Source organism: Hyaena hyaena, unplaced genomic scaffold, assembly GCF_003009895.1.
Source record: "Hyaena hyaena isolate Hyena2069 unplaced genomic scaffold, ASM300989v1 scaffold_153, whole genome shotgun sequence".
Lineage (NCBI taxonomy): Eukaryota > Metazoa > Chordata > Mammalia > Carnivora > Hyaenidae > Hyaena > Hyaena hyaena.
Window position 1 is genome coordinate 1525589 of NW_024080785.1, and position 11759 is coordinate 1537347.

Consider the following 11759-nt stretch of genomic DNA (forward strand, 5'->3'; position numbering starts at 1 on the left):
GCACATGGAAGTTTAACACATAGATTTATCATTTAATTGATCTTCAAGTTTCTCAAGTTAGTATTTCATTGACTTTTCAGACCATATTTGAAGATGTTAGTGGTTTTGGTGCCTGGCATCGAAGATGGTGTGTTCTTTCAGGAAATTGTATCTCTTATTGGACTTATCCTGATGATGAGAAACGAAAGGTAATATTAATAGTCCTGGTTAGTGGTGAAAGCCCTAACTTTCTTTAGTATTTCATACAGAATTCCCTCTGGTCTCCACACCCACCCAGATTCCCCCTTGAGTACCTTTACTAAGCCATTAAAAATGTTCTTGTTGTGAGACCTGTGTTTTGTGTCTGTGTGTGTTAGTACTTGTTTAAAAGTTGTATGTCTTTTTCCATTACCTGTGATTTGATCACTCTTAAAATACCTTAAGGCACATATGTCTTTTCTCTCAGAATGTTTCATACCATTTTTTAATAACATTTTTAGTTAGAAATATGTTAAGTTCATTGTTTTTATTAATAGTTGACTTGCCTAAATCAGGGATAAAATAGTGATTAATGGAAAACCACCACAGGTATATAGTGATTTTGATTTTGTTTCTGAAATTTGATAATAGGATTTTATGTGATAAATTGAGTCTTATTTTTAAAGAATTTAATGTTATTGCCCAAGTATTGTTATTTGTTATCCCCAAACTGGAAAATGGAAATAAATAATTACAAAGTAATCTGTGTTTCTGATTGTTGAAGTTGGTTGATGGGAGTTTATTACACTGTGCTTTTAATTTTGCATCTGTTTGAAGTATTCCATAATAAAGAGTTTATGTTTTCAGTTGGATAAAAGCTCCAGTTGACATTTTTGGTTTCTATTTTTATGTCCAGCAAGAGACAATAACAGATGTGTTTCTCTAAACCTATTATAATTAAATTTTAACTTTTCAGTTAATGGCTTTTTAAGTTTGTACCAAGTTAAATACTGCTTAATGCTTATTGATATAAATGATCTTATTTTCTGTTAATTTGCTTTTAAAGAATCCCATAGGAAGGATAAATCTGGCCAATTGTACAAGCCATCAAATAGAACCAGCCAACAGAGAATTTTGTGCAAGACGCAACACTTTTGAATTAATTACTGTCCGACCACAGAGAGAAGATGACCGAGAGACTCTTGTTAGCCAATGCAGGGACACTCTCTGTGTCACCAAGTATGTATTAGGCTATAAATATAAATATAAACACTTCTGTCCACTAAGTAATCGATTGCCCGCAATGTTGTTACCACTTTAAGAAATATCAGAGATATTGTCTTTGAAGAGAATACAGTCTTAATGAGGAAAGAAAACACACATCAGTAAGAGAACAATCTAATAACCAAATTAATATAGTTAAGAAAAGCATGACATTCAAGCTATATCTTAGCTAATCAAGTTTTCCAATGTACTCATAGTGCAGCCATGGCAGTTAGCTAATGTACTTTCGGTTAAGTTTGAAGATTTTGTATACAATTGAAAAGGCAAGTATTATTTAAAGAGACTTTACATGTCCCTTCCTTTCCATTCAAAAAATGCCCTCAATTAACTCAACTGACTGACAAAAACAATCTCATGCTACTGTGCAAATTTCTGGCTGGAGATGAAGAGAATAAACTATCAGGAGTGAGGGTCAGCAAAGTTAAGTAACTTGCCATGGTAACATTTGGTAATAAGTCAGGATGTAAACCTAGATTTCCACGGAGCAGTGACAAAGATTTTACAGCGACAGGGACTTTACAGCACAGTCTCAAGTGCATGGAATGAGCTCACCAAACGGTCACTCTTATTAAGTGTTGTGTGCTCTCTGTTGACTAATAGATGATCAGTTCACTGCTTATCCCATTTCTAGCACCAGTGGGGAGAAATTACAAAGATGCAGAATGAATACAGTATATAAACCTTCTAATAGCTGCTGTTCCTAAAAGAAGAATCTGGCTTGTGAGTTAGGGAATTCTCCTCTCCCTCACCCTTGCCTGCCTCATCAACTGTTTATTCAATATGTGGCTAACTATGGGTGCAAAGAAGAGATTCCTGATAGGGACAGAGAGGTTGGGATAGACAAGGTCTTAGGATCTTTAAATAATTTATTGTAAATATCATGTTCTACTAACACAAAAATAGTAGGAGACAGTACAGACTCATATTACCTGTGGAGCCAGGTGAAGGTCCAGAGCTGGAGATTCCAGCTCTTGGGGAGCTCGTGTCTGAAGAATTTGGGAGGCTTCTAGATAAAGACCTGTGGTGTCTTGGCTCTTGCTAGGAAGTGGCTCACACTCAGTGGTTGTCCCGTACCACCAGATTGCCCAGTCCAGACCACCCGTTCAAGACAGTCACAATCTTTTAGTGTGGAAACTCCATCATTAACCAAATGTGATCAGTGTGAAGTTTGATTCAGTTAACTAATCTGTGGGGATACTTTTCCTTTATTGCAATTGAAGAAGCACCTCACTATGGGACTTTTGATTAGCATCTGTTAAAAGACAGTAAACAGTAACTCATTTTACTGGTTTGTTTAGGCTTTCTTCCCCCGCTAGCAAAAGTACAGGGAGGAATGGAATGAGGGAAAAGATCCTGAACTTATGTCTGTTTCCTATAGGAACTGGCTGTCTGCAGATACCAAGGAAGAGAGGGATCTCTGGATGCAAAAACTCAATCAAGTTCTTGTTGATATTCGCCTCTGGCAACCCGATGCTTGCTACAAACCTATTGGGAAGCCTTAAGCTGTGGGAAGTTTCCAAGCCGTGTAGAGGTTTTTTTGAGCTACATCATAAATGTATCTTAAGAGCATCACATTTGCTGATTGCATTTTATGCTTTAAATACAAGAGGGTATGTGCCAATATTCACTACATGTTATGCAGTATTTATATCTTTTGTATGTAAAACTTCAACCGATTCCTCTTCTGTCATTCATAAATGATTGGAAGAAAATTCATTATAGTCAGTTTTGCTAAATCTTAATTTAAAAGCCTCATTTTCCTGAATAATTATTCAGTTATTGATGACAAAATATTTTTTTAAACATAAGGAATTTCGAGTTGTCTTCTTGGAGCTGTGGGTCTCGAAGGAGAAACGTCTTCTAGGGATTGGAGACAGAAACCTCCGACTTGCTCATCCTTCCTCTAGCCTCGGTACTGTGTCCTCAGCTCTGTGATCGTTTACTGATTGTGAGGTATCTTGTTAGCAGAGTACTGAGAAAACTTCCAAGGGACTTTACAGAAGCATTTTTAGTGATGGAGGTAAGAACTTTTTAAATAGCAAGTGTACACTCGTCTAAAGCTTGAGGCTGCCGTTAAACAAGAGATGTGGACGTAGGGGATATTGTGTGGGATTTGGGGGTTAAATATTTTCTATAGAAGAGTTAATAATCACGTGGTTTACATTTATTCAGTTTCTGTAGATGCTGTGTGGTGCACATTTCCATAGAGTACAGGCTTTTAAAAATAATTATTTTTGCTATATCGCTCAGACTCCACTTGGCATATCAGTTCTTTGTGCTCCTGTAACAAGAATAAATGTAAACTGAAGAATCTTTGTATAAAGAAAGTAAACGTTACCAAGCTGCTATGGACTAATACTTTGCCTGCCAAAGTTCTCGTCTTTTTATTTTTTTCCCTGTCCATGCATGACAGTGTCTAGAAGCACATTGTGAAACCTTTTGAAAAACTATGAAGTCACGCATTACCTTTGAAAGCCCAATACTTTATTTTTTATTATAAAATATTGTAAAGCATGGTCACAACTTTACACTTTGAATTTCTTCTCTGAATTGTTAAAGTTGTTGATGATCTCATTTATAAACACTAAATTCTGTCACCTCCTGTCATTTAATTCTGTATTCATTCGAATGTGTTTTTTGTTATGTGTATTATAAAAATATATTTTATGATCTCTTACCCAAATAAATGCTTGCAGAGGACTTAAGGGATCAGTTATTTACAACATGCTATGTGAACGTGCGGTATGGCTGCTGGGTCCCTAGGCTGTGGGGCTTCTTGTACTGATAGTAGTACCACATTCATCTTTCTACCTCCAGCCCTGTGCTTCACTTATTATGTGTCCTTAGGGTCTTTGTTGAATGAGTAGGTGGATGAAGGACCCACTTCTGGGGCATTTCAACAGAATATGGTACATAGATGTGCATTCGAGAAGGTGCTTCCCAGAGAGTGCTTAGCAGGAACTGAGTGGAGAAGTGACACCCCCAGCCCAAACAGGAACAGTTTTGATGGGATTGATGAGAGGACCCCTTTTATTTATTTCTAGACTTACACTGATTTTTGCCTTTTGATTGATAATTCCAATACACTTACCATACAGTGTTATATTAGTTTTTGTACGATATGATGATTCAACTGTTCTCTATCTTCCTCGGTGCTCAGCATGACTCTTAATCCCCTTCGCCTATGTCACCCACGTGCCACCCACCTCCCCTCTGGTGACCAGCTTGTACTTACCTTTGAAGACACATTACCTACCATGGCACAACATTCAAAAGGCACAAAGAAGTTAAGTGAAAAGTCTTATTTCTCCCCTTGTCACAACCACTTTTACCAGTTCTTGTGCGGCCTCCGAGACTGCTTCCAGCTAGAATATGCAGGCATATTTGTATTCTTTTATTCATTAAAAATATTCCATACATGCTGTTTGTTGTAAGTTGAAGGGGAAAAAAAAGCACAAGTGTCCCTTTTCAGCCATTCCTTCCCGGTGTATACAGAAGGGATGTAAAGTTTAGTTTTAGAAGAAATGTAAGGTGATCGTGGAATAAAGTTAGAAATACCAGGTAAAAGGGAAAACTGCTGCTCTGTCATCTGACTGCAGGGGACTGTGGAAATCTTTCAAGTCGATAAGATCATCCAGGGAGTGTGATATGGAAAGAAAAGCATGAACAAAAGGAACGAGTTCTTTAGGGAGGAAGAGAAAAGGGAGTGGCTCACGATTGCCTTCCATGAAAGAAATACAGGAGTGATGGCTGGTGAGACCAAAGGAGAATCTTAAGATTCTGACCACAGGATCCTAGAGCAAGGTAAAGAAAATGTGAGCTGAGATTTGGAGCAGTTAATTCAATAAAATAGTTTCGATAAAAAAATCAAGTTACAACAAAATCTGCAGAGGAAAAGAACAACAGATTTGATCAAATAAAAAAAAAAAATTTCCTGACTGAAAAATGTTAAAACACAAGCATCAGACAAGGAGAAAACATTTACACCCTACATAATAATCAAAAAGTTAATGTGTAAAATTTAATATAAAGAGCTCCATTGCCCAGCTATCACTGAGCACTCACTATGTACCAGGTGATATTCTTGGTGTTTTGTGTGGATTATCTCTTAATAATCTTCACCTGACCTTAGGAAATAGGCATTGTGTGAGGAAACTAAAGCTTAGGTAACTTAGATAATTAATAAACAGGAAAATTCCATTTTAAATGGGTATAACTGGGGCACCTGGGTGGCTCAGTCAGTTCAGCGTCCGACTTTGGCTCAGGTCATGATCTCACGGTTTGTGGGTTCAGTCCCCATGTCGGACTCTGTGCTGACAGCTCAGAGTTTGGAGCCTGCTTCACATTCTGTGTCTCCCTCTCTCTGCCCCTCCCTTGCTCACACCCTGTCTCTCTCAAAAATAAATAAACATTAAAAAATTTAAAAAAATAAATGGGTGTAACTGGCCCTTTGGCCCTCAAATTGGGGAAACTATAGTCAATGTTGCTGAGAAACAGACTCTCGGTGAGAATAGGAACTGCTAAGCCAGCCTTCCTAGATGGCCTGTTGACTACCTCCAGTAATCTCTGCTAACACGCAGGGTCAGACGCACATGCATCAGAGACCTTAACCCATATAAAAAGCTTTGCTTATACTTTCAGGGACACAAATGATCAAGGTTCTGGTGAAGCAGGGAGAAGTCTGTGTCACCCTGTGTGTCTCCCGGGTCTTTCATCCTCATATTGGACACTCTCTTTGGCCCAGGGTAGTAGGTAAGATCTCACGTGAGCTCACGCAGATGGAGACTATAGGTGAGGAAATACTGCTATTATATAAATACATATATTTAGCATGTGTGCCTTTTATCAGGAGTCTTGCCTCACAGATCCATGAAGTCTAAGCTTATTTACCATAAGCTATCCTAAACCAGCCCAGTCCTTCTAAGAGCATTCCACAGATAAGAGATCTAGCAAACATTAGTCTATTACCCTGGAGCTCCAGTTTTCAGCACATTTACAAGAATTTAGATGTGTCACCTGCCTTCTTTTCCTGGAACCAAAGGCCAGCTGCTTTAACTCCTTCCTCTCCACTTTCTTCAGATGAACTTGTGGGTGAGGAAAGATATACATAAAAGGATGATCATTACAACAGTGTTTTAAAGGGAAAAAATTGAGGGGCACCTGGGTGGCTCAGTCTGTTAAGCGTCTGACTCTTGATTTCTGCTCAGGTCATGATCTCAAAGTTCGCGGGATTGAGCCCTACGTTGGGCTCTGCACTGACAGAACTTGATTGGGATTCCTTCTCTCCCTCTCTCTCTGCTCCTCCTCCACTTGCGTCCTCTCTCTCTAATAAATAAACATTTACAAAATAATGAAGGGAAAAAATGGAAATAACTTGAAAATCAACAGGGACAAAAATGAGAAAGAACCTACAAGCCCACTAATAGGAAATTATGGTGCATTCTTTCTGGAAAACACCTTGCAGTGTTCAAGAAGCAAACCTAGTATGTAAACATGTACATGTATTTATATGTTTGGAAAAATCTTCCAGAACAACCTGTGGGAAAAAAGATATGCCATGCAACATGACACTGTAACATGCATGTAAATACCTAGATGAGAATGGAAGGAACCACACCACATTTTATATGGGAAAGGGCAGTGGAGAGAGGCTGGGAACAGTGTTGGGGAGAGGAGTGCTCTGACTTTTGACTCTTTCTAGAATGTTTGGTATGCTTATGATGAGAATATTTTCATATTGCTCATGCACGTGAGTACTTTAAAAATTAAAATCAGAAAGGAACATTCAGTGCATGGAAGACCGAGTAGAGACCATAGACCATTGTGACAATAGTTTGGTGAGGCAATGTTGAGGGATGGATAGTTTGGATAAAGAACTGAGTATGTTGTTCCACTATTGGGGAGAGCAGAGGGGAGGGAGGACCTGAGGTTAGTGGTCAACAGGAGTGTACGAGATGAGGGAGGATGAATTTGTGGAGAGGATGAGGGTGATTAGACCCAGATGATAGGTGGCATCCAAACTCCCTCCCAGGAGTCAGCATCTGTTAAAGGAACATTATAAGTATTGTAGAAAAGGAGCACCCAAACTGTGCAGTCATGCAAAACGAGGTGCCATGGAGGGATGTGTAGGTCTTCCTCCTCGCTCATGACATGCCAGCCGGTGGGACATGTGGAGACCCCAACAACTGTCATGTGTGATAATTGCACAGGGCTGTCAAATAGGGAGCCGGAGCACTGCCAACCTCTGGATGCGGAGACCCTGTGAAGGGCCATCTGGGGCGTAATCTCTAAGCTCTAAGGGAGTTCACACCCTAAGGGGTCTAAACCCCAAGAGGCTATAGATGCCCCTCCCATTTTCAAGCTGATATCTAAAATTTTTCATTAGCACTTTACAAAGTTGCAGAGGATGTAATTTCCATCACATTGGAAATACTACCACTTCAGATTAAATTTTCCACATTAGTTTTTAAAACCAAATCCAATAGAATCTAAATGTAAGTACAATTTTATCCCTCTCTCCATCATCAATTTAAAAATTCATGAATAGGTTATTTTTGGAAATTTTATAGTGTTCTCTTTGCTTCTGTTCTTTCACATAATTTTACACTAATGTAATTTATATTTTTATGCTTGAGCAAAATGTGTATATAAAATGAAATGGAATTTTAAAAATGTTCTGTGACCATAAGATTTTAAATGTTAAAAGGTTATTTTGAACTGAATTATTGTTACAGTCATCAGTTCACAGATGATCAAAACTATAAGTAGACATCTGAAAAAATTTAAACATAAAGAGTAAAACTTTATAGGAAATGTGTTCCTTAATGAAACGGATGGACTTTTCATCACCCGGCTTATGGATCTATGGATAAATATCATTTCTTTCTGGAATGAGGCGTGGTTTAGCATTGATTCTATTTCTTTTTTTTTTCATTTTTATAGAAAACCTAATTAGATGAAAATGAAAGCTTTGTTATTGCAAAATCACCCAATTCTCTGGACTTTCAAGTGATTTATCAAAAATTATTTTTTTAGGGGCGCCTGGGTGGCTTAGTCGGTTAAGCGTCTGACTTTCACTTAGGTCATGATCTCGTGGTTCGTGGGTTCGAGCCCCGCGTCGGGCTCTGTGCTGACTGCAGCTCAGAGCCTGGAGCCTATTTCAGAGTCTGTATCTCCCTCTCTCTCTGACCCTCCCCTGCTCACGCTGTCTCTCTCTCCCTCTCTCCTAGAAATAAAAATATTTTTTAAAAAAATTATTTTTATAATGATACACCCAATTATTTTTAGCTGACATAGCAGGCAGAATATATACTGTGCTACCATAAAAAATGAACAATAGCAACAAAATACAGTGGATCGAACAGGGTAGAAATTTCTCTTTATATAAAAATCTAGAAAGGGTGTCAGTCTGGATGGAGAGGTGGTTCTCAACTTGCAGGACATCCAGGGACCAAGGACCCTACACCTAGTGTAGCTTAGCGTGTGGCTCTTGTCCTCATAGTCAAAGCTAGACCCCGCATCACCTCCAGAGTCCAGCTTTCAGGAAAGGAGAGAGCGGGAGCTCATCACTGGTCATTTTAAGATTAAGACACAGAACTTGCGCCCATCGCTTCTCACAGCCCTCCTGCAAGAACTTAATCCCACAGCCCCCCATACCCTGTCGCTAGGAAAGGTCATCTTTAGTTGAGTGACCCCCAAACCCTGCTGAGTTGCACAGGCCGTCTATTATGAAAATGCACAAAGGGACATTCAGGGACCACCAAGCGGCCCTAGGCCCTACCGCTGCTTCGAATTCCTTCACTTTTGTTGAAAGCAAAGGTATGAAAGCCACCCATCTCGCAAAAGAAATTGTTATTTTTGCCTCGAGAATGCAGGAAACCATCACTTGGATTGTCATTTTCTTTTAGTATTGGGAGATTCTTACATCCCAGGAAAGTGATGGTAGAGAGAAGCAGAAAGTGTGTTTTTCCTTTGCAAAGGAGGGGAAAGGGAATAGGGAACAGGGGTGAGGGTGGACGAGAACAGCTTGGAGGAAGGTGCCTCCTCTGAAGGGAGGTGTTCCCTCTGTGAGGCAGTTCTGCCTCACTGAAGAGGAGGATGGCAGAAGGGTTTCCCTTGAATTACTCATGGGCATGTGGCCTCTGAGATATCTTCCAGCTGAAACTTTCTATTTTTCATGTGTTTTAAGCATGTATGTAGGTGCTCATTGAAGCATTTTTACTATGGCTGCTTTAAAATTCTCATTCGAGGGGCACCTGGGTGGCTCGCAGTTCCTGAGCTCCAGCCCCGCCTTGGGCTCTGTGCTGACAAACTACTCGGAGCCTGGAGCCTGCTTTGGATTCTGTGTCTCCCTCTCTGTCTCCCCCTCCCCTGCTCATGCTTTGCCTCTCTGTCTCTCAAAACTAAATAAATGTTAAAAAATAAAATAAATAAAGTTCTCATTCGATAATTCCAACATCTGTGTGATTTCAGTACTGGCATCTATTGATTGTCTTTTTTCATTCAAGTTAGATTTTCCTGGTTCTTGATTTTTTTTTTTAAGGTTAGTTTTATTTTTTTTAGATGTTTTATTTATTTTTGAGAGACAGAGACAGAGAAAGAGACAGAGACAGAGAACATGATCAGGGGAGGGGCAGAGAGAGAGAGAGGGGGACAGAGGATCTAAAGCGGGCTCTGTGCTGATAGAAAACAACCCAATGTGGGACTGGAAATCAGGAACTGTGAGATGATGACCTGAGCCAAGTCAGACATTTAACGGACTAAGCCATCCAGGCGCTCGATATAAGTGATGTTACAAATTGTATTATGTATGTTTGAGGTGTCATGTTATGAGACTCTGGATCACATTTAAATCTTCTGGGTTAGCAGACCTCCTCGGACACCATGCTGGTAGGGAGATGGGGGGATTGTTTCTGCCAGGTGGGTGGTGAAAGCGCAGTTCCCCACTCACCCTCTGTTGGCCAGAGGGGAGGGGAGGGGCTCCTTGTTAGTGCTGGTGGGGGGTGGGGAGTCGCCTCTGTTCGGCTTCCCGCTGACACCACTTTAGCTGGGATGGAGGGCACCTGTTAAGGCTCCTCAAATGATCAATACTGACACCCAGAAGGGGAGGGGAAAGCCTTGTTACAACTGGCTGGTGGTAAGAAGTCCCGCTTCCCCTAGACTTCTTTAGCTTCTGGCAGGGAGGGGGAGAGATGCCTCATTCCCACTGGGTGGAAATGAAAAAAGTGGACTCTCCTGACACAGTAAGGGTGCCTCCCTGCAGCTGGTCAAGGGTAGAAATCCAGATTCCCCACTCTGCCTTTGCTGGCATGGGTGGTAGTGGGGTCATGTTTTCTTCGGTGGTATTCAGCCAGGGTAGGGTGGTTATTGTCCAAAAGTTTGTTTTCTTTCTAAGTTGACTCTGTTCTATTCCTTTGTCTAAAGAGAGCAGACTCTCCTTTGCTGCAGTTGGCATTTCTAGCATTCAGTTCAGAATATATCATATAAAATGAAGCTGCAGAGAACTCACTATCATGTTGTTCTTGGGTCTCAAGGTCTCTAGATGGGCTTCCTTTTTCTTCCCACCTTTCAGAGCCTTCTGATGTTTGTTTTCTATAATGTCTAGGGCTTTGGCTGTGCTTAAAGGAAGAATAGAGAGAAATACATCTACTCCATCTTGGTTCCACTGATTGAGTTTTAACAGTCTGTAATTTCCAGAGTTCTCAAACACATCTTGTGGGGCTTAATTATGTTAATTTAAATGATCCGCTCTATATGGAATAAATTTTTTTCTTTAATCAATTCTATCAAGAAGTGTCCCAAAGCTGATGAGTTCTTTTTAATTACTTAGGCAATTTTGGTAGATTCTAGTGAGGTTGAATATCTTTCCATGTGTTTATAGGCTCTATGTATTGCTTCATTTGTGAATTTCATGTTTGTGTCTTTTGTTTCGTTTTCAATTGTCTGTATTAACTGATTTATAAGAGTATACGTTAGAGATATTAATGCTTGGTTATACGTAGTTCCTTTATTAGCTGTTCTTTCAGCAGCTGCAAATTGGATATTCTAGTACCTACCACAAGATCTATTGGGTACATTAAATAAGACAATGTTAAGGCCTCAGACCAGTAAAAAGGCAAAGAGAAATTCCTAACAAGTGACAGCGATCATTTATTGTGGAATTAGCTGCCTGAGAAGATCTGGACAGAAGCAGACATAAATCTGGGTAGACTAGCTGTCTTCCCATCAAGCTTTCTCCTCTTGCCCTCTGCAATTCTGGGTTGCTGGAAATTTTAAAGTGGCTGGACATTTGCTTGGCAAAGAATACCACTTCATGACATTATTGAAGTTTTGTCACAGAGAAGATAACCATAATAGACTACAATTTTAGAATTGCCTACTATGTGCAATATAACATTTTCGTGTGTATTTTTAAGACCTCCTTGAGAATTAAAACAACTTTTACTTCTATAAAAGGATGCATAAAATAGACTTAATTTGATTTCTTCCAAAAGTTAATTTTTTTGTGTGGATGAAGT

The 11759-nt window shown here is 39.7% G+C and overlaps 1 protein-coding gene across 3 annotated transcripts in view; it reads left to right on the top strand.

Moving 5' to 3' along the window:
* The window catches only part of ANLN (anillin actin binding protein), a 48622-nt gene extending 44680 nt beyond the window's left edge, over positions 1–3942 (top strand). For all 3 annotated transcript variants that reach the window (XM_039239139.1, XM_039239141.1, XM_039239140.1), the window contains 3 exons: positions 81–188; positions 1025–1197; positions 2621–3942. In XM_039239139.1, coding sequence (XP_039095070.1) covers positions 81–188; positions 1025–1197; positions 2621–2744 — 405 coding nt within the window. In that variant the 3' untranslated portion in view covers positions 2745–3942. The remainder of the gene's footprint in view (positions 1–80; positions 189–1024; positions 1198–2620) is intronic.
* The last annotated feature ends 7817 nt before the right edge of the window (positions 3943–11759 follow it).